The 24,310-nt window shown below is 37.4% G+C and overlaps 1 protein-coding gene across 1 annotated transcript in view; it reads right to left on the bottom strand.

The window, feature by feature from the left end:
- Positions 1-7,844: 7,844 nt before the first annotated feature.
- The window catches only part of ARMC3 (armadillo repeat containing 3), a 67,880-nt gene continuing 51,414 nt past the window's right edge, over positions 7,845-24,310 (bottom strand). Inside the window, exons 13-19 of the mRNA XM_088150448.1 lie at positions 23,065-23,233; positions 19,664-19,764; positions 18,055-18,153; positions 15,752-15,829; positions 13,380-13,577; positions 9,659-9,821; positions 7,845-8,306 (exon numbers count right to left, since the gene is read on the bottom strand). Of these exons, the coding sequence (XP_088006574.1) occupies positions 8,097-8,306; positions 9,659-9,821; positions 13,380-13,577; positions 15,752-15,829; positions 18,055-18,153; positions 19,664-19,764; positions 23,065-23,233 (1,018 nt within the window). The 3' untranslated portion in view covers positions 7,845-8,096. The remainder of the gene's footprint in view (positions 8,307-9,658; positions 9,822-13,379; positions 13,578-15,751; positions 15,830-18,054; positions 18,154-19,663; positions 19,765-23,064; positions 23,234-24,310) is intronic.

Raw genomic sequence — 24,310 nt, forward strand, 5'->3', positions numbered from 1 at the left:
GTACTCACATTGCTATTTGTATTATCACTTGTAGCCCCAATGAATCAATTTAGAGCTGCAGATCCACTAAATCATCTAACTGGCAATGAACTGGCAATGAAGGTGGAGGCTGAGGTAGTAAATGGGTTCTAGCCAGTTGACAGGCTGTGAACATGGAGAGGCTTCAATTAATCACCTGATGGATCTACACAGACCTTAGTTTCTCAGATTGAGAATGACTGGCGTAGAACAAGAAGGGCTAGAGAACTTCCATTGTTTAAGAAATGATGGAATGACCTAAGCCATATGCTCTGTCTCAGGCCTTTGCAAAAAAAATACTACAGCAGATAAGGGCTGTATTGTGCAGGCATCCCTTCAATGGGTACTCTCACTCCGGTGGGAGGAAAAATGCTGGCGGCGCCTTGCAAAAAAGGAGTCGGGAGCAGTTGCCGGTAAGCGCGAAAAACCTCGTGCGCCCGAAAAGGGCGCAAAGCAACGGAAACCCCGCCTCCTGCGCTCGCCAGCTGGGCTCTGCTGTAGGAAGGAGGCTCTGGCAAACCACTTCTGAAACAATTGCCTTGAAAACTGCAAGGACTGGTCCAAGCAGTCACTGCAGAGTCAGTAACGACTGAGCGCAGATTAAAAAAAAAAAAAAATGTCTGCAAAGGGTATTTCTGCCAAAGATAGTTTATGAGAAAAAAAAATGTCTTGGTAAAAAAGAAAAACAGCTGAATTTCCAGGATTTCTGCAGCAGCACTGCACTGCACGTGGGTGAGTGTTTAAAAGAGTATGTGATGGATGGCAATACTTTTTTCCTGATTTAACCATATCATAGCACAGTTTCATTGGAAGGTCTGACAGACATTTCCAGTTACTTGTGTCAGCAGAGGCTGAGCTTTATCATCTCCTTCAGGCAGGTGAGTCACATGGAGACAGGCATCACCTTTGACAAAATCTGCTTCCAGGTTACAAAGATTCTGAAAGAAACATTCAGTTCTGCCTGCTTCCAAATGATATTCCTGTAATTAATATTATTTTTCTTTCCTAGCCGTACTAACACCTGGCATATTTAGGCAGCTGCTTGGAACTCAGTAACTTATGTACAGTATTCTTATACTTGATTTCTATGACATTCACTTCTGGATTTGTTTGTGAGGCAAATTAGACAATGACAAAGACTACTACTACTACTAATACCACCCTTCTATTTATCATCACAGCAAAGGCCTATTATAACATCTATTCCCTATTCCAACAATCACCTCCTGCAAGGTGGGAACCCAACATAGTACCAATCCCCCCAAGCTTTCCCAAAACAGCTAGATCTTAGTGGCTTTCCTCAGTACAGGAAGGAAGTTTCTTTGTTTCTGTAATGATTATTTGCATCTATTAAGACAGGAGACAGCACTGATCCAAGTAAAAGAAAATATATTGTCGAAGGCTTTCACGGCTGGAATACGATGGCTGGTGTGGGTCTTCCGGGCTGTGTGGCCGTGTTCTGGAAGTTTTGTTTCCTAACGTTTCACCAGCATCTGTGACCGGCATCTTCAGAGAGCAGGAGCACAGACAGGAGCAGTTCTAAACTTCCAGAACACGGCCACACAGCCCGGAAGACCCACACCAGCTATAAAAGAAAATACATCAGCATGTACTGTTCAGACATGCTGTAGTTGTATGATGGAAAACAAACACAGTTGGGATTGGGAGTGAATGGCTTCATCCTAGACAGTTCAGGTTCAAAGAGAAGAGTGGCAGTGACCAAAAACTGGACTGAAACATGGTAGGGAGCAGATGTCAGAAATAAACTAGTCCTGAAGGGCAGAACGCTAGCCGAGGTCTGTTTTCAACTGGCTGTAGCCAGTTCATTACTCAGGTATTTTGTATTGAGTTTTGTCCATTGGCAGGGGCAAAGAACTGCTAGTCACCGGACCAAATTCGATCATTTCACTGTCCAAATAAAGCTACTATAAGCAGAGTTGTGTATATTCTGCAGTCTTATCACACACAGAATTGAGTATCCTAAGAAGCACACCTATTATTTCAAAAGAGTGTTCCCTACTTCTCAAAGAAACTTCCCTAAATCGCAAAGTAGTTAATGAAAAAATTGTCTTTAGCTCCCTCAAGATGCCCGGGGGCGGGGGGGGGGGATTGGAAATCCTTGATTTGGTCTAGTATATCTATTAAAAAGGTAAACATCTACTTTGTGTCAAGTTCAACTCTTGATGACTTCATGGATACGTTCATCTAGTTTTCTTGGTGATAGTAGGAAGTGGTTTACCATAGCCTTCTTCTGGGATTTTATTAATTCCTTTCCAGTATTTTTAAGTCTGCCATCCAAATTCTAACCAGGTCTAACCCTGCTTTGCTTTTTGAGATTAAAAGGTTGATTAGATGCTAAATTTCTCCTAAAACTAATAAGCAAAATTGGAGTTCCACAAAAAGTGAAAACAAGCTTCATGATCAACAGCACATTTTCAAGGAGAGGATAGTTTTCTTCCAGACATTTTATTAATTCTGGGAAGAATTGCACTATCTTAAAAACAATTTACAAGAAGTAGTCCACCAGGCTGTTGTAGAATTATCCTTTCCCCCCAAAATTGAGGTGCTCAAACCTTAAACCATGCCACGAACAGAGAACTATTTGTCCACGGGAGCTTCTCTGTAGATTATTTGAATAGATTTATCACCATGAACTAAGCCCAGGCCATCTGTTATGTCCTCTAATTACAAATGCAGAAAGAGGTAATTCACAATAGCATCATAAAAAAGTAAAATATAAATGATTTAAGGGCAGGCGTATGCTGTGTTTCATGTACCAATCAGGGCTAAATGACTCTTTCTTGTGACAGCTTGACTTCCTTGCTGAAAGATCCAGTTTCTTGCAGACAGCGAACTGACCTGGAATATTTCCCATAGTTAACTCTGCTTTTATGTCATACATGGTAAATGTAGGTTGAAGTCCTGCATTTTTTTAATGTTCCTGATTTATTACTGAAGTTCAAGCTCTTACAACAATACTTTTCTCCTTTGGGCATGTCTTTCTAAAACTACAGTCTGTGCAAAAGGGAGGGGAGTATTAATGGTTTAAGTCTAACATGAATGTTTAGTGCTCAATTTTCAAATTGTTTGAAGTATTTGATCAAATAAAGACCCCAAGTATTTTAGTAACACCTATTTGCTGTGAGTTGATCCAGGTTTATATGAAATTCATAATCCCATTGCTCTTCTTTCTTTCTTTCTCCTGAGATTCTTTATTTAAAACACTGATGAATCTAGGGAGCTCAGTCTGAGAGAATAAACATTTCATGATATATTCAACCCCCCATTTTTATTTTAGATTAGATCTTCCCATCTAATGCATTGTTTCTTTTGCACTTCTATGTACAGCTAGGTTATCAAATTATGTACATTAAATGCTAATTAATCAGAAGCAAGTAAGGCAGTTTGTTGCCCAAAGGAAACTCCAATATTTGGAGTGTAAGTATTAAAAAGGATGGAGTATCTCTGGCATCCAGAGGCAGTAAAAGTTTAATTTCCAGCAGGATTGTCCCTAGACATCATGGTTGACTGATGAAAAATGATAGAAATTGAAGATCATCACACAGGTTCCACCGCTTAAAGGAAATCTAGGTGTCTCTTTTAAGATTAGACTTGGCAAGTCCAATCTTGCCTCTGGAATTCCTTTCTAGAGAATTTCCAAAGCCTAGAACTAAATGATTTCCAATTAAGTCTATTTTCATTTGAAATGGCTTTGGATGGTCAAGCATAAGGGAAGATTAGACATCAGTTAACATTATTATATGAGTGTATGTGCATTTATGGCCCATTTCTCTGCTGACCTTGGGATTCAAGTAATCAGATGGCCCACTGGTATACAAACATCTCTGAGGAAATCAAAATACCATACAGATGATGAAGGAAGCTTTCAGTAATTTTAGCTGATAATTTATTATCTGCACTCTTAGAAAACATCTACTTGGAGTCTTCACATAGTGATTTCATACTATGTACTCTGTTTAGCAGCTGACCCAATTATTTCCAGCTCAACTATGTTTTATTTGCAACTGCAATGAAAGTAATATTTTGCTTGAAATACTGCAACTCTTGGAGTTTTCCTCATTTCTCAGAACTCTGGCTTCACCACACCTTCAAATTCCCAGCCTTAGCTGTCCTTCCGCGCCTCTCAAGGGGAAATGTGGCTTAATGGCTTTAAAGCTTTCTCTTGTAGGAAACATTTAGATCTTTTTGCAAATAATCACACATATGCCCATAACAGGAAGGAAGAAGGGAGGGAATGGTATGGTATGGGTGCAGGATTTTTCCTTTTGTGTGGAGTGGAAGTGATGAGATTTTTGTTATTTTAAAATGAGATGATAACACAGGATGGAGCCGTGATTAAATGATTACTTGCTCTTTATTCCCAGAGTTCTGAGACCATAGAAATGGTAACAATCACAGCACTACTTCTGGAAAAAGAAAACTGGGATTGTATGGAAGGGCCACCTTAAGCAGGAGAACAGCAGAATGTTTAGTTACCCATTAATACTGAAATAGTGAATACTAACCTGCCTTTAAAAAGTGCAGGGAGACCACAAAGAACAAGTCTTTGAAATTTAATTTTGAACATGTTTTATAATGACTGTGTATAGTGCTTCGGGGGTGTATGATCAATAGAGCAGTTTGAGAAAGCTCAGGATCTAGATGATCATCAGAGCTGTGCAAAGCATCCAGAAGAAGGGAATGTGAATGAAGTATCCTTTTTGAATCATTAAAGCAACCGTGGTCTTTTGCAGCCTCATGTGGCTGTTTCAGAAGCTGTTTCTATTGTCTCTGCATGTTTGAGCCTTGTTGCTCTAACAGTGTGAAGAAAGGTGCTTCATTTGCACTCTCACATGTTATAAAAGCACTTCTTTTGAATGTTTTGCACACTCATAATAAGGATATTCAGGGACATGATTACTCAGATCTATAAAGAGAAAGTTTAGATCAGAGATGCATAATCTGGAGAAGCATCAGGGTCACATGCTCCCCTCCCCTCCCCTCCCCTCCCCAAAAGAGCGGACTGTTGTCCCCAGAGACTTTCAAAAGGTATTACTAAACTGTAATAGTGAAAATAATTCAGTACATCACTGGAGAGTGATATATTACCTATACTGAATTTTAGTTAAATGTAAAATAAATCAAATCCTGGCTTCAATCAATACTTTTTGGAATGTGTCTCCCTAAAACATTCAGAGCAAGTTGTACATCCCTGGTTTAGAAGGCTCCATCACAGGAGAAGTCAAGGTGAGGGCAGAAAATGTTTCCAGGCATGAAGACCAGCTAGAGAGATTATCAAGGCATACTAAGTAATCTTGCTGAAGCTTGAAATTACAATTCATGTTTAGTAGATTCATAATGTACAATATATATTTTTTTGAACCTACACAGTCTACATGATGGCAGCCAAACTTTGCAGTTACTCAGGGGTAGGTAACTCAATTCTCCAAAAATCTCCACCCAGCCTGGCAAGCCAAGTAGGTGATGTTAATTATAGCACTGCACTTCTTAGCAGTATTGCATTTCATCTCCTTGTATAATTACCTTCCACCTAATGGGCAATATAATTATACAAGGAGATGAAAGTTAGAAGAGAGCATGAGAAAATACAGCATGCAGTCATATTAAAATGTAATCTGGATTCCTGGATACCAGGGGCTGCCATTAGGAAGTATCTGTGTGTGAAAAGCAAATGCCTTGCACTATAGCCAACATTTTCTGCTGCACTTATTTGTGTATTTTTATATTATATAATCCTTACCAACACCTGGCAGTTTATATCAGTTAAAACATAATACAGACATTAAAATAATATCACAGATTATAAGTGCAAAGATGCAACAAGTGCAAATAAGTGCAATAGTGCCGTTCCCCAATCTTCAGATGCCCTCAGCAGTTTCTGGAAGGCCAGTAGTAAGGGTGCTAGCCCAACTTCAAGAGGGAGGCCTTTCCAAAGTAAGGGACATGCAACTGAAGATAATTGTCTGTGGCCTCCACCACCTTCACCCCAAGGGACCTGAGGTTCATCAAAAGATTTTGATATGGTGGACCTACCAGGTGGATCAGACTGGTCATTTCTATATGGAAATTGGGCCTGTAGGTATCCAGTCCCCAGGCCATGTGAGGCTTGTTAAGTTTAAACCAGCACCTTGAATTGCACTTGGGAACCTATTGGTGACTGATGGAGCAACCACAAAGTAAATGTCATGTGACATGGTGACTGATTTGCCAATATGCCACCTGCTGCATTTTGAACCAGCTGGAATTTCAGGATGGACTTCAAAGTAGCCCCATGTAGTTGGATCCACTAATATAACTGGGTGGTAATTATGCGTGGGTCACTATTGCCAACTTTCTCATTCCAGGAAGATCCCCAACTGATGCATTGGCCAAAGCCTGGCGAAGGATGCCTGGGCATGGCCTCCACCAGCCTATCTAGCACTCACTGTGAGTCCAAGAGGGCTTCCAAGAGCACAGTCCTGCCCTTGGCCTATTACTTTGCCTGCTCTTTGCCTAAGAAACTGCAAATCTGAGGTCACTTCCTTTTGCCTTTCTTCCCAGGCTCACATGCACAGAGCACATGCACTTTGACTCTTCTGGTAGGATGTAATCAGCTATCTGCTAAGCTTTGCCAACTGTATAGTGTATTACCCATAACTAAACCTCCTTTTTGTTATAGGTATAAAATCTGTTCCACTAATCATTGCTCTGGTGAAATTCCCACTCTCAGGAACACTCACATGCACACAGAACATTTCAGCTCCAATGCCTGCTGCACTCAGGCTCAGCTTCTGCCCCTTTTGTTCCATCCAAACACAAATCATTCACTCCTACACCAACACTGTAACAATGCTTGCCAAAACATAAGCATGAAAAACCAGTGTCGGTAATTGGAAGATTTGACAAGCTAATGAATATGAAAGTACATTCAGAAAGCATTCTGTTTGTTCTCTGTGCTTCTGCACTCATTTCTACTGGATGGCTGGATGGACGCAGGCTGACATAAACAGCATGGAACTGTGAGTATCAGGACAGCGTGGGCGCCACAGTTGTGCCTGCCTGCCTGCATACCAAATGGCATGGCAGAGTCAGCTGGGAGGCTCATGGGAGCGCAATGCTGATCACCACCATTGGGGTGGGATGGGAACATTTACTAGTTTAATCATTTGCGTTATATCATTAGTTTCCTAGTTTTGAAAAAGGAAAAATCAAAGCCTGTTAATTGCTTGCATTTTCTGTGTTCTTTTGGTTTAATTGGGGGAGAAAATCATGCTTTTTTAATAGCCTTTAGCATGGAGGCCAGGGACTTCCTGAATCCCTTACAATATGGCACAATAGGCCATGTGGCTCTACTTCCCAATTCTATACAGCTGTAAAATGGGGTGGGATGGGGCAATCCCATCTTTCTTTTGTTGCTGCCATACCCAAAACTGATGATGGTGGCACTGCTTCCTGCCATTTTGAAGTGAAAAACATTTAAAAGCTAAACACTCTAAAATAGGTTTAACACAGATAGAAGAAGAAACCAAAATTCCCACCAAAAGGCTTTCTACTCCTGAAAAAAAATAGTTATTTTGCATCATCACCCCTCCAGCTATTCAAAATAGTTCAAAATGTTGCCCATCTCCTCTATAAAATGTTTAGATCCTGAGCTGAAAAACCTGGAACACTATAGCAGGGAAAAATTCAGATAGTCTGCTCTAAAGCCTGAATAAGGTTCCATAACATTTGGAACCCTGTTCAGGAACAGTTCTTTTAGAAAATGAGGATACACTGCAGCATTTTGTGATAGCTCTCATTATTTTAGTATGTTTGTAAATTTGAACAACCATTTGTTTTAACTTTGCAGGTATAAAATTATTTTTATTTATTCAACATGCCTTTTTAAAAATGAGGAACATAAATATCACCAACTTCGTGTCTCTTAGAACCTATTTCTCTCCAACTCTCAATTTCTAGGAAAAAGCCCATCTAGACTCCCAACTTTGAAAATAAGCCCATCTGTAGGATGTTAATAAAACAAACAAATGCTAACAAGCACAGAAATACATAGAGACAGAAGTTTCAAAGAAAAATAATCAAATCCGTCGATAACGATCTGCCTCTGGACTTCCTTCTTTCATGAGATAGCCTGGCTGATACATGAGATCCACAATAAATACTTGAGGGGGAAGCAGAAGTCCAGGTATTCCCAAAGGAGAATCATCAACCAATTTCACCTCATTCCATCCTCTATTATATTCGCCACGGTACAGGTTGCAATCAACAGCAATTCTGTCTCCCAGAACCTATGGAAGGAAACAGTGAGAATGCACTTTAGTTTTGTTACATTTGTGATCTGCTATTCTGCCAGTCCTACCAGATATATGTGCAAAAATCTGAAGGGCCACTAAAGGGCAGTGAAGAGCACACATTTTCTATATCATTTTGCTGCCATCTAGAGGTCCTCAAGATTGTTGCAGCCCTAAATTTCATGTTGCAATCAAGGAGACTCATAGTTTAAAATAGTGCTTTATAATTTAGTATGCTAATGATTGAAAGAGGAAGTATATAGAAGGAAGAGGAAAACAAGCCAATTGATTACTATTTAATGAAAAAATATTGGGGTCAGTAAGGAGCCAAACGGCAGTTGGTTTCAGTCAGTCCATGGAGAGGTCTCCTATTCTGATCCCTCCTTCTAAGAATTCACCGGAAGAATGGCTGCAGATGGAAAGATTGTTCAGTTTATTTTCCCTGCCAAACACAACTGCCTTGGTCTTTGACACATTACTTTTCAGATCATACTCCTCACTGTATCATACAGTGATTCATAGTGAAAATCATTTGGATTCTTGGCCAACAACATGGCATCATCTGCATATAAAAGTACATGTATGTTCAAGTCTCCAGAACTTCTCTAATACAGTTAAGTATTCCTTATACATTTATCCATAAATACAAGAGCTGAATCAAAGTAATGACTCCAGTGTTACAAGTTGCCAACAGATGGCAGTACTGATGCACTAGAAGTTCTGACAGGTTCTTACCATCTCTTCTTTTACTTCAGCAGGAAGTTGCCGTGAGAAAAGTTTGTGTTGCTCTTGCCTTACTATTTTTCAGGATTCTCATAGCATTACTTTTCATCAAACATGTATAGCATTTGTTCAGTTCCATTCTTTGACATATCAATATCATTATCAATCTAACTATCACGTCTTAGTCTGTAGATTGGGTCAGTATTGTTATCTCCATATTAGAGAAAAGAAAAAGAGACTAAGAAAGTATGTCTAGTCTTCTCATGAATTTTTCCTGTTATAAAATGTGCTCCTTGGTTTAAGTCACAACAGTGCTCGACTTTTCATTCATAGTAATTTTTCTATTTATTTTCAGTGTTGCATTGTATTCGCTTTGCCTACATATGCCTGCTAAAAATTTGAAATGGAGCTTATAGAGCAGAGTACAGAACTAAAATGCATGTTTTTAGTTGACAATCAATACCAAATATGCACAAAAATATTGTACACAAGGAAAATTTGAATACTACAGTGGCAAGTTTATACGGAATCCGATGGGACATTAGCATATGCTGCATATTCATTAAAATTAAAAGTATGCAGTAACAACAGCACATTTGATTAGCTACATAGCTAATTTGTTTTACCTTGAAAAGCAAAGCCCTGTGGTAGAAGGTCCCTTTGCTGATCTTTCCAATAGGCACTACATTGCATTTAAGCTCAAATTCAATTTCACTTATATGAAGCTCCCAGCTGAATTCATGTAGCTTGTCTCTTTCAATGGGACCGCCCAATTTATCTGCAACAAACCTGTATTCAAACCAAACAATGTAAATTAAACCCACTCTTGTCATACTATTTAACTGAACTAAGCAATAATTCTGCTTCTTCACAAATATTTGCATAAAGTTTATGGTAGATTCTTTCATGAAGTCATGATTTATTTGTAGGTCCCTGGGGGCAACTATTTGATGGCAACAGATTCTAGGATTACATAGATCTCAATCTGATCTAGCAAGACAATTTGACGTTCTAAGGGATTCCATCCTTTGGGAATGTGGGTTTGGCATCCACACCGTCAAGTTTAAATGAGAGAGAAAAAATATTTGTTAACTGGGCTATAGCCCTGGGATCTTACACTTGTAAATAAGATAGATCTGTATGGTGTATTTTGTTTTAGTTTACAGCTTGATATTTTAACTATAATGTAGCAATACCGTAATTATAGAGTTTTATTTTATTATGTGCACTGCTCTGGGCTACTATGGGAGAAAAGGCGGCATATAAATAATATAAATAAATATATAACTCAGTAATCCAGCAAACTGGGGATGGTTATATAATAATAACCCTGCAAACTGCCATCCTGCTAGCTGGAAGAGCTTACTTCAGCAACCCTCCCAGATGTTCCTAGATGTGGGGAATGTAGCAAACAATGTTTTTTGCTTAATGTATCTTTCCCTGCCATTTTAAACAACATGAAACAACAGTAGTCAGGGCCCAGTAAGCCACTGCATTTAATTCCAAGGGCTCTCACAGAACTAAACCATGGCCTGGCATACATTTAGTCCAAAACATGATGGCAACTGTTGGTGGCCAGGAGCTATTAAATTGATGGGGCAAGAGCTGCAATGATAGGGAGATGATGCAAGTGGCTGGGCCATATTATACATCTGGAGTAACTGAGATTTTCCATTTTTCCCTTGGTTTATTTGGATTTTTTTTAGGGGATCATTCTTTAGCTGTGTTAGGCCTCTTTTAGAACTTATACTACATTTCTAAATTTCCCATGTGTCAATGGCTGATAAAGAGGGTTGCAATGTTGCAAAAGGAACATTTAAATTCCCTTTTAAATTACAGAACAGGTTACCCATTGCTGTTCTGTATAAATTGTTGGGGAAGGGGGAATTGCCTGTCTCCACTGGAAAACACATATTATGCACAACTTGAAAGGACAAAGAAAATGGGTTTGCAAGAAAAGGTTGTAAAAAAAAATCCCTCTTTCCTTTCACTAGTAAACTCTGGGGGGTTGTGGGGGGTGAATACCTCTACTTTTAACCTGCCTCCTTGAAAAAAAATCAATCACTTTTTACCACCTGAAATTACTTCCTCTCAAAATTAAAGAAGTTCTGAACACAACTTTGGAACAATGCTCTTATTATTTGTCTTTCCAGATTGTAACAGACTGAAAGGACAAGATTAATAACAAACGGAAGGTGTGAGACTTTAATTGTTTGCATGCTACCTAAGATAAAGAATGTTCTAGTGTTCTAATCTGTTATGTATAAAATTTCGGGACCTATTCCTAAGGAGGTAAGCAGGGCTTGTGATGCCTTCATTTTAATATTACACTTTTATTCTTCTTAAAGATGTCAGACTTGCTAACATAATTTCCTCTCTTATTTTAAATCTAACAATCCTGTGAGCTTGACCAGGGTTGAAAGAATGATTTCCTCAAAGCCATCCAGTAATTTTAATGAGCTAAATTAAGTAAAAAACAAAACAAAAAAAACACTATTAATCTAGTGCTTCCAAGCACAGATCCCAGATTTTGTTACAAATCACAACTTCTGTCATCTCCATCCAACAAGATTAAGGGTTGGGGGCATTAGGAACTAAATACTACCACCCAGCAGCCTAAGAATAGGAAGCGTTACTTTATGCTCGTCACTATATTTCACTGGCTCTCAGTTCAGTTTGGCTACTTTCTCACCATTCTCAGCTTGATTGTCTTAAGAAGGAGGCAAGAGGACTAGACAATTTAAACATGTACTTTTTGTGTCAGCTGCGCCAATGCAGCCACACAGAAGCCGCTTCCGTGCTATTCTTGGATCCTCAGTACACAAGGTCACAATATTCTGTCTGGCAAATAAAAATACATTACATTCATCATAGCGTATTATTATTGTTATTGTTCTAGGAGTATGCTGAAGATTTGGTGATAGATGAAAATATTGTCTGTCTGACAGTGTCAGGCCTAGCCCAAGGAACTCCAAGAGACAATCCCAATTCAGTCCAGCTATGTTTATTAGCTACAACCTCTAGCAAGAATCTTCCCAGACTAAAACCCCAGTTCCCAAAGTCCTCCAGCCACAACAGTGTGAATTCCTCAGGGAGGTGCCAGTCTCATCCTCTTGTTCCTCCCACGCGGTTCTGGTGAGCTAAGAAAATGTTTATCTCCCTGAGCTTGGCCTTCATAATTCCATTCCATCACAGATAGGTCATGTAGACCAAGCAGTACAGATTTTTGGAAATCATTCCAATGTTTGGTATCAAAAGATTCATAAAATATCTGTTTATTAAGTTGGTCGGCAAGTAGCCTGCTTGTTCAAATATTCCTTATTGGAATTTTATTTCACCTCTGAGAAAAAAAGCTGTTTTTGTTGCCTTTGTTCTCCTAAATCTACTAAATAGCAGGGTCACAATTGGAAGAAAAATGTAGCAATTTGATTTTATGTGCAGTTATGCTTCAGTAAGGTAAGACATGCGGCTCTTGGCTCAGAGTGGACATCAGACACTAATCAAAGCTGTCACACTGGTACTCCAAGATAGGTTGGCAATTGGCATCTTTAATGATCAGCAAGCCCAGTTTGGCAAAGCAGTCTGTTCCACAAGTGAGTAGATGGCAGGAGCAGGATTGAGTTTAATGAAGAAATTGATGCAAAAACTGGAATCCAGAAGCTCCTTGTGGATTGTCAGCATCCCCACAGGCTGCCCTCTGAATATTCAGGGTCAAACATTTTGGACCTCCCTTTTTTTCATTTTTGGAATTAGAAGGGGTAAAGGGATAAACAGAATGCCTTAAGCCTTGTCTTAAACTACTCAAACTGCACATGGACCCCAAGATGGCAGCCACAGCTACATGACTGAAAGCCTGCCCATTCTTTTCACCTGTCTCCTGTGTGCAATGCACATAAAAAAGGGGTAAGACTTCAATCACATAGGCACAACTGAAGGTTACCCCTGACCCCATGAATGCCCTTGACCCAATGAGTCTGTTCCCTGCTCACTTCACCACCTCTACATATTATGCAAAATCTGGAATGGCCCTTGAGTGATGGAAATTGCACTCTTTGGGTTTAATATTCCATAAAAATCTCTTTTTCCCTGAAGTCCTTTAAAGAGTTCTTGCTTCATTCCTTTTATATGAATGAGTCACTTTGAAAACCAATTTAAATAATTTTCGGTCTTAACATGGCCTTTATAACTAAACCTGCCCTAAATTACCTCCCAACAGATTAGTAGCCAAATCACATTTGTGGAAAGGATGCAAAATAGAACATATGGAAACTCCAGTCAACAGATAGCCTAGATAAATTGTTTAAAGATTTCCTTTGTACTGATGGCACACACATTTGGGATACTCACTGTGCAAGAGCTACAACCTGCTCTTTGGTGGTTGGTAGTGGCAGAATTGTTCTGGAAATCTCAGTAATATAATCAAACAAGATGGGGTCAAAAGGGGGGAGCCATAAAACTTTTCCAGGGACTTCAGCTATTTTAGGTATTAATGCCTCCATGTCCTCTTCTTTTGGTTTTTCTTCTTCTTTTTTCCCTTTCCCCTTCCTTTTGTAAAAAGTCAACACCAATTATTAGGAACACCTTTGTTTCCAAAGCTTTTATTATAATCAGCATAGAAAGGACAGGGGCAGGTACAGTAGATATCACAAGAAATGTTTCTATCATGTTAGAATTTTTCAGCACTTTTCAATGATATCTCTCCTAACTTCATGTTCAAATGAATGTTTTTGTGTTTTCTCCTACACTTTTTCATAGAAAAGCAACCCCATACATACCAGCCCAAAAGACTTTAGCTAGCAGCCATAAAATATCTGTATTTCCTACCACCAATAGTGCAGTTGTCAGTAATAGGAGACAAGTCTTTTTCAGCAACTCCCAGATTATGATCCAGGAGTTTCTTATGATCCCCAGATGACAGGCTTTCAATGCATATATTAGGCTATGCACGTTTTGTGAAAAAAATTCAGGTTGAAAAAATAAATAATTCCCTTCGCTGGCAATGGTTTCATTTGGTTTTGGCAGTGTTTAAGTGGTATCCCACCAGAATATAAAGTTTTTATGGTAATGGTGGAACAAGTATTATAATTAAGTAACTAACTGAACTGGAATTGCATAAATCCAGTCATTTAAGGACAATAAAGCTCTACAGTAGTGAGTAAAAAGAGCTTTCTCTTTAAAAAGCTGAAAATACAAGAATAAGCAAGCAAGCAAGCAGGCAAAAAAGCAGTAAACAAAAATACAAATGCAACAATGAATCAATAACTCTCATTAATTGAATCAAAGGAAAGCAAGCTGCTTCAAAACTATTATAGTGCACGATCAATTTATAGCTGTGTTTCTCTGCTCATCTTAGATATTAAGACATGTTAGCTCTGAAGAAGGCTGAAAAAGTGCTTCTTCCCATATATTATGCCTGAGCCCTGAGGTCATCATTTGGGATCTTATTCTGAAGTATGACTGATGGCAACTTGGGAATGGGGTCTTTTCAGCAATAACCTTACAGCTACAAAACACCCTTCTAGAAAAGTCTTCCTCACACTTATTCTATGTCCTTCTCACTGAGAGATACAGACTTTTTAACTTTAATTCAGACTGTTTAATTTCCTTCTGCTGCTAAGCTATTCTGTGTTTTTAAATAGCATTATCTCTGATATTTTTAGTCACTTCTGTACTGAACTGTCTCAATTAACAGTTATTTTATTATGTTTTATTTGTGCTTTTCTTAGGTGTCACCCTGAGAGCTTTTACCTGCACAGCTACTAATAAACTGCTGGAAATACAAGACCACCAGTCTACTATATGCTAAATTAAGTACTGTATACTGGTATCATAGAGACACGGTATAGTTACCCACTTAAAACAGTTCAAAACAACTAATAGCTGTACAGATTTCTAAGTGGTTTGGAATTGCTAGGTTTAACTGAATTAAATTGTCAGAGATTGCCACACACAAGTTACCATTGCTTTGGTTTCATTTAGGTGCCTTGCAGTAATTTTAAAATGTTAAATTTTTAAGCACTTAACAAAGTGTCTGAATTCTCAGCACTTATTACTAAACAGTTTGGGAGCCAGAAAAAAGAGTAATATATGGAGTATGGACCCAGATGAATGCTGGGCTATTTTGGTCACATGTGGTTTAGTAAAACTGGCTACTGCAGGGAAAAAAAAAAACTGAGCATGTTCAGAAGTGAAACATTTCAATTATGTCCTGTGACATGATGAATGTGTGGAAAAATCCACTAAGAAAAAATATTGGCTGCAGCTCAGTCTGCATAACATGGATGGGCTGTTTGCTGTAATTAATACTATTCTCTAAGGTAGAAGCTCATTTATCCATTCAAGTAGAAAAAGGCTTCCTGTTGATATGAGCAACAAAAGGCAGAGTTGTGACAACCTTCAAAAGATGACTCTGCCAGACTATAAAGAGGCTATTTGAACTATATTTTATATCTTATAGTGGAAAACAGTACTATGCTAACAAACCTTCCAGACCGTACAGCTACTTTAGTGTATTATCCATGTCTCTGCAAGGTTGCTGCCATTAACTCAAAATTAGCAATTATTACATGCAGCCCATGTAATTGAAATAATATTCTACTCTTTCCATCTTTACCCCTCTTCCATTTCTCTCTCCTTCTTCTGCTTTGTAGTGCTTGTTTTTAGATCGTAGGCTCTTGGGCTAAACTTTACACTTGAGCTTGAAACAAGAATACCAATACCTTGATCCTTTCTCTCTAACGCTTCCTTTACTGATTGAAGAAGACCGTCCTGGAGACTCTGCTTTTTCATCCAGTGAACTATCAAAATTACAAAATAATTGCCAATTTCTCTTTGATTTCTGTAAGGCATAGGAATTCTTAAGGGACTGAGAGGACAATGAAAGCATTATTAAGAATCCTCAGGTGCCTTCCAAGTGAAAGCAATAGGCAAAATGATTCACTGTGGGAGAATCCTTCCCTCACACTCCAAATCAAATACAGTACTAAAAACTTCTATTTTATACTAGTTTAATTCTTCTGCTTTCTTCCACGTTTTATAACTACTTAGTAAGCAACAACTTTTAAAATTATTTGAATCAGTCCACTCAGCTGCAATCAGTAGGCACCTCATAAATAGCTGCTTTTTATTTTTATCAAGTAGCACTATTATTATGGAAGCCAATGGAGCTTTCAACACATTAAGCTGAGCCATTTTGGATGAATCCAGCAATTGTGGTTTGTAAATATGATCTATGGTTTAGACTTATGTGAAAACAGCCAACTGTGATTTACTGAATACAAGCCATGGCTTAATGCAATATATGGACTTTTCTTCCACTGTTTTGTAGGGCAGAATCAAAAAAAGCTTTCATCTCCAAACATGACTGATGGAAGGGAAATATCTATCACCCACAAAGGATCCATGGCTGCTGCTGGAGCGATGGATGTAACCTCCCAACAGTGCTTTGGTAGAATGCAAATTCTTCTCTCACGATGGGGGGAAAGGTTTGGGTCTTACCAAATCATCTTATCCAGACAGTTGTGTCACATGAACTGCTGTGTAAACTGTAAACACAGAAAAACTGCAGGAGCAGAAAGGCAGGTTTCTATTTTACTTGGAGCTTACAGCAAAAAGTAAATGAGCAAAAAATAAATGCTACATGCTACTGGAAGCACTTCTGTATCCTCTTTGTGTCCACAACAGCACTAATTTTGTTTTTCATTTTTAGCAAAAGCAGTAGCAAAGAATAAATCCCTATTTACACGTATCAGAATAAGTTAGCTACCTTTTGATCACATTGAAATAAGTGTGACAAGTTATTTTTGAATCCTCTACTGTAAATATCCATAAGGACCCACTGAGTCTGATACGGTATTTTCTTGGAAAAATCTGCATAGGGTTGCATTGGGAACTACTGTAAGCATAGCAATCTAGTCTGGATCTAACCCACTTAATCTTTTGGGCATTTATTAAAAAGCCATTCACTACACAATAACAAGCTAGCTTTATAGAAACAAAAAAAAGGGGGGGAGGGGGGAAGCACCCATTCAATAAAGATCAAATGTGAATAGAAATAAGGTATATGTGTATATAAATTTATGTGTGTCTGCGTATATAGATAGATACACACTTATATAGTCTAACAATGGCAAATGCATTTCATTCCATGCTTGAATCAAGAAATATATGTGACTATTGGTATTGTCATATTCTTCTAGCATATTTCTTAAGTGATTATACAGAGAAAAAGACACAAGGGCTCTCTCTACTGTAGTTGAAATCAGAGCAGAGGAAACTGCAGGTATCAAGTATCGATTGGAGTTAGATGGTCTGTAATACTGACCCTTGCTGTTAAATAAAAATACATAAAATACAGTGTGGATTGGTAGATCTCATGTATGCTTTGGATATCACCAAGAAGGGTTTCCTCTGCTTAGCATTATTTTTGGATGAATGCATTTTCCCGATTCTGTATATAGTTAATAACATTCTGGATAATTTTACTGACTCTGGAAAATTTACTAGTGTTATTAATGTTTTCAGTTCTTTTCTGGACACAGAATACAATATTTGTGGCTTTGACTAGAAACCACCATTCTGTTTGATATAGGGTGAGAACAAAGAGAAAATATTCCATAAACTCATGTTTATCAATTACTTAAAAACCCCAAAGGAGTTTGAAGCAGGACCTTAGCATCACAATGGAATTCGTCTTAATCAGCATGGCAAAGTGATCTGCTACTGATGCCACCATGATGGATAGGGTGAATGGGATTACATGAAGTTAAATTGGTGTCTAAATGGTGCCACAAGATTTTTAAACGTGAGAGTTATTTGTACTTCACAGCATCTTGAATAGCTTTCTTATTTTAGATCATCATTCTTATGATTCATTCTTATCATCATCATCATCATTCTTATCATTCAAATGCTGATAAAGGAAGTGATTTGGTTTTCCCAAAAAGAAATCTAATTTATACATTTTTCAAACCTACAATTCATCAACCCTGGTAACAGCAATTACAAAAACTTAAATACTTACTTATTTCTGCTAGTTTTCCTGATATTACCAACAGACGCTCGAGTAACTATGGTCTCTGGTGGCTTTTCGTCGGCTGGAATGGAAAATGCTGTGGGATCACTGGAACAGGAAAGGATGTTATCGTTCCACCAATCATCATATCAGACAAATGGGCATCTTGCTCATGTCTCAGAATAAAACATATCTGCACATTTAATTTTTTTTCAGTGTTGATGAGAGAAGGGCCTAAGAAAATTCAAAGAGGTTGTTTTGATAGGTATAAAAATACCTTAGTTATGGAAGCTGGCACTGAGAAATTAGTAAGTGTGAGATTTTAGAGTTGAAAAATTATGTAAGATTAAGAAACAATTTGGTATTTAATTTCATGTACATAGACACTATTCCTCTCTCTATATGTGTGTCTATGTTGGGTGAGCTCAATTTCCTCCTATCACTTCTATTTGTTTGTGTATTAAGTCCATTTTGTGCTTGGATATTCTCTTCTGTTGATATGGGTGAATGCTTCAACCTAAATTGTGAGAGTTAAGAAGATAAAGATTTCCTAAGGCAGTCACAAAAATTATTCTGCTTGCAGGCTTAATATACTGTATAGAGAATCATGTAGCTAGAAACTCTGAACAATACTGAGGATTTAGTGTATTCCAGTACATGTATCCTTTCTCCCATGCCACAAGATAAGGTTGTGTTAAATGCATGTTTTAAAAAGCTGAATCTCAAAGCTTTAAGTTTATAAGAAGAAATATTCATAACTCAGTGTTCTTTAATGGTCCAATGGAATAGGGTGACTGGGGTTCAAATCTGTGGTCAGCTATAAAGTTTCTTGTGTGAACGTAGGCCAGTTACCAGCTCTCCACCTACCCACGTGAAAGAGTTGTTGTAAGATTCAAATAACTTACTCTAAACACTGCCTTTAGAGTAAGGAACAAATACAAACCAAAGAAAACCTCTTAGTGGAAAGAGAATGTTCTTTGGAGTAAGAAGTTCCAGGATATTTCATGAACAATGAAAAACCTCTGCCTGAGACCTTGGAGAATTGGATTGGCTGGCTTCAGATTAAGTCAATTTATTAAAGTCTCTATAATAATCTTGTTCTATCACCATGAGCTCTTATGCAACCTAAACAAAATCATCCACATGAAGAGCAAGGGTAGAAACAAGATTGTGGAAACCCTGAAATCTAAAAAAGATACCAATAAATATATCAAAAATAAACTTTGAAAATTGTTTAATGAGGACAGAATTAGTTAAATGGACAGAGATTGCAAAGCAAGCAAGCCAGCCCAGCCCAGCCCAGCCCAGCCCAGCCCAGCCCAGCCCAGCCCAGCCCAGCCCAGCCCAGCCCAGCCCAGCCCAGCCCAGCCAGGTGAGGGTGGGAGTGGGGGTGGGGAATGGCATACAGCATCCTACTTCACTTATCATCTCTAGCTACCATGGCCAATTGCCAGGAATGCTGTGATCCAAAATATCTGAACAGTGCCAAGCAGCTAAAGGAGAAAGAGGTCAGAGCTGAACAACCAGAACATGAACAGGAACATTCTACACTTTTTTATACAACAGTTATCCTCAGATTTGTTCAGCATGCAGGTAAGGGAAGCATTAGCCGACTCACAATTCTGGTAGTTTAGCATTTATTAAAATTATAGCACGATGATCATTAAGCTCCTGAGCACAGAGTTCCTCCAGTGACAACAGTTTTTCACCAGGTCTCACCTGTAAGAAATTTTCAATAAGGTACATGATATAATTCATTGTCTGCCACCTTTAGGAAATTCACAAAAAGTTACTGGGAGCTCTTGCTGATAATGATAAATATTAATTTAGTGCTAATCGCATAAGAAGAACGTTCATGAACTAAATACGTAAAAGAAGATTCAGTTTCATTTTAGCATATCCCTAATTTATCATTATATGCAAACTAAGAATTTTGATTGAAAGTAAACTGTAATTTATTAAACAAACAAGCAAACAAAACTCAGAGTTTGCGACTGGTTTATTTAGCAACTGACAAGAGTTTGCTTTAAGTCACAAATCCTGATCTTTACATAACAAGACAGATATCTATTAAAGCCAGTCTAAAGTTTCTTTTAAACCACAAATTTTTCTTATTGCATAACATAAAAAGCCAGATATCTGCTATTTTTGAACTTTACATGAGAATACTCTAACATGAAACTACTAAAAAAACCCAACTTGTTAAAATATTTATTCTTTCAATGTTGTTCATGTTTTGAATTTTTTTTTTCTTTTTGACACATCACAAAATTAGTATGTTTATACGTACCAGCAATAAAGTATACAATAATGTTTTTATGGCTTCAAACTCCTATGTTCATCATTCAGAAAAAATTAAAAAGTCATATAACATGATAGGTGCTTGTACAATAAAAATCAAAGCATGGAACAAGTAATAGTAATAAAATGATTTCTGGAGTGTTTTTATCTTTAAAAAATAAAGTAACATATACATGAATATTAAAACAAAAAAAGTCCAACTGGGAAAAGTGAAACAAAGTAAACTATTACTACAAAATGGCATTGCAATTTCGGTTCCCTCCAAGATTCTCATCAGGGTTACAATAGCTAGAGGGCTTCTGGGGGAGGTATGGTGAACTGAAGACCGCTCTGTGAAAGTGGAGCTGACAACCACAGCAAAGACCAAGGAACTGGGGAATAGATCAGTTCCTTGGAACCTCTCTGGATAAGGAGAGGATGGAAGATCCACGCATATGCTCTGGACAGCTGCACCTTGCAAGGAGACCGCAGGACAGTGGTTTTCTGCAGGTTTGAGTACCGGAAGATGACAGGATCAGCCATCTTGCTCGCAACTGCAGCAGAGATTTTTAAAGGACACTAAGTTTGCAAACTTCACTTTCTAATCACTTTCTGAAATTGCCTATTAACTATTCTAAAGCTGTTAGAGAACTTCAGAACAACAAATTTGAAAAGTCTTCATTGGGTGAGTTTATCTTCAACTCTGAACAAAAGAAAAATTAATTACAAGCTTAAGAATTTAAAGACTTTGAAATAAACAGCAAAAAGCTAAATAAGATTTTGATCTAAGAAAGTTATAAATGGATTAAGGGTCCAGATAAATTTGGAATATTGACTTTTAATATACGATTTTGGAATTAATTTTTAAAAAATGAACAACTTCCCATGAGAAACAGACTTATTTTGGTTATCTTGGTAATTGCAAGTCATAACAAAAAATAAGTGATGATTTTAGAAACTGGACACTAGACACCCTAAAGATTTTAAGCCAAAGGAAAAAAAAATACAAAGCCTGATGTCAGTTAATACTGGGAGTTACAGAATGATGCAAGACGTTATAATATCAGAAATATTAAAGCAGATCTTTGAAGAATGGACCCAGAAGAAACTACAATATCAACTCTATCAGGAATGATGCCTGCTTCTATGGATAGACTATGCCTAAAAGATGTTAATGAAGTAATGACAGATGTGGAACAAATTTTATCTGATAAGATAAAGTACAGAATGTGGAACTACAAATGATAGGCCAAGAGAATGATTTGGAAAAGGACACTTTACTGGATATACAAAAGGAACTGGCTGAAGTTTTAAGAATTAAAAGGGAAATACAAATGATAAACCAAGAGAATGACCTGGAAAATGTTTTCTTATTGGATTTACAAAAGAGGCTTATTAAAACCTTGAAGAAATCTGTGCAATGGGATAAAGAAGAATTGAAATCAACCAAGAAATCCTACAACAATATTTGATTGAATTAAAAATTAAGACTATTAGAAGAAAAAGGAAGGAGTATAAAGTTGGTTTATTTGATCAAGGTTAAAATAAGACATTTTTTGCAAAAACCCTTTATGGACTTTTTGCTGACACCAGGATTGAAAAGTTGATGTTTTATGCTTATAGGTAAGGGATGGGATATAGGAAGCAGAGAAACCTGTTTAATCTTATTGGGGTGAAGAATTATTAAATTTGTTTATACTTATGATGAAGGTTGGAAGTCACTTCTTTATATATTTTTCTTTATTATATTCTCTTTTTTCCTTTTCTTCTTTCCCTCTTTTCTTACAGTTCTTATTCTTTCATTCTTTCCATTCTTTTCTCTTTCTCTAAGTTTAATTTGTATTAGTTTTTACTATTGTAATTAAAATTCTTAATAAAAATTATATTTAAAAAGGATTACAAATAGCTAGGACATTAAAAGTGGTTAATGAACAAGTTGTATTTATTTTATGGATTACTCTGATTTTTATACATAGTTTGAATTGTTGGGAAATGTTCCATTATTAATTAATTCTATTATACATGCTCCCTATTTCCCCAAGCATTGAAAACTTCAAAGGGCAAAATTATTCATGTTTGGCTTTTCTTTGAAGAATGAGCACTTTCTTTAACATCCTTACTATGTGAATACTACTATCTTCCCCTGGACATACAGTTGACCCCAATCCTACAGTCCTTTAGGAAAGCAGTTAAAACTTGGCTCTTCCACAGGCATTGGGTCAGGTTGAGTGTAGTCCCCAGTGGATGAGTTGTAGAAGTGTTCATTTCTGTTTGCCATTTTATTACTTTGTATGTTTTAATGTGTTATGTTATTTAGTATTAATTATTTCATGGTTTTTGTCTTTTGTACACTGCCAACAGTCACAGAGTTTAAGGTGGGCAATCATATAAAAGGATAAATTTTGTACTGTATTTAAAAGTAACAGCTTATTTTGGTTTGGATATAAAAAAGGGGGGGGGGAAGTCTCTTTGTATTTATACTAGAGGAAGAGAAGAGGGGATAACTCTGAGTCCTACTTATTCCTGTGACAATAAATGATGGTTTATCATTTCATCTTCACATGACACAGACAGTGGGAAGTAGAAGGCAATGAGTTGTTTCATAGGTGTGAAGTCTTGCTATGACTTCCTATGAACTGGTGATGCAAACTAACAATAGGATTCCACATCTTTGTCTGAGTAAGAAGATATGTAGCAGTTCTCTGAAGATTTGTTAATGAATACTTAAAGCAAGTTTACCTGGCCATAATCATAGAACCCATCCAAAATTATGTTACTGGATGCTAAAAACCCCATTTGACTGTATTTCTGGGGAAGATTGTGATCAAGTATCTTTTCCAATGCTGCTTCACTGAAGTTATTTTTGCGGCCGATAGAGAGGTTAATTTCATCAAGAATATCTAAAGCACTGTAGCAAAGAAACAAAACAAAGGGGAAGAGTTAAAAAAATATTGTGCCAATTCATTAGAATATTTTTCCTATCATGCTATAATTGTTTTACAAACAATTTATACAGTAATTAAATATACCTGACTTCAGATATGTATTTACCAATCTTCTCTGGTTCTTTAGAGACCAGGCTCACACAATAACAGACAGAATGGGGCAAGAGCAGGGATGAGTAAATTTACCTGGCGGTAAAAGCCTTCAAAAGTTAAAATCTGGCAAAATCACAAAACCAGCAATCTTGTGCAAAATCTTAAGATTTTGCTGATATCCCACAAGTTTTCATAAGATTTTGCAGGCTTGTGTGAAATCTCAGCAATTTTGATTTTATTTTATTGGGGACACCAACTGGAAGTAAGGCAAACACCTTGGTTCTGTGAGTGCTGTTTCTGACCTATGTGCAAGCCTATGCTTGGCTAATCACTTTTTGCCATCGTCTAATTACTTGATCAACATTTTCTCTCTGACACTATTTACATGCATGTTAGGCAATTTAGCATTCATCTCCATCCTATATCAGCTTCCCTTAATCTGATGCCATCCAGATGTGTTGGTCCACAATTCCCATTACTCTAATGAACATGGCCAAGCATAATCATTTGCCAAGACTATTCACTATTTATTATAATTTGTATTTATAAGAGGTCTACAAAACAACATGTATCAGTGTGTTCCAATTATTCTACAATAGAACAAATAAAATACAAAATCTAAAAATACAGAAATTCAAAGGCCAACACGACTGGAGTAAAGTTGCAAAAGAAAAAGACAGCATGAAAAAATATAGTTACAATAACTAATAATAACATCAATAACCCTTTTAAATTAAAAAAAAGTAGATACTTATATTGTCAAAAGTGAACCTTCTAGACACAAGAGGAAAACTATTATCAGGCTTCTTTTAGAAAAGGGACTGGCAAAAATGCTGAAGTGACTGTTGGGGGGGGGGGGTGATGAAATGGAGTATCTGGTACAATATCAGCCTGGTTAGTCCCTAAATAGGGATACACTGTATTACAACAAGAGGACAAGATGGATA

The sequence above is a fragment of the Python bivittatus genome, unplaced genomic scaffold (assembly GCF_059951505.1).
Source record: "Python bivittatus isolate LINGU-HERP-01145 unplaced genomic scaffold, Pbiv_v1 ctg000610_np1212, whole genome shotgun sequence".
Lineage (NCBI taxonomy): Eukaryota > Metazoa > Chordata > Lepidosauria > Squamata > Pythonidae > Python > Python bivittatus.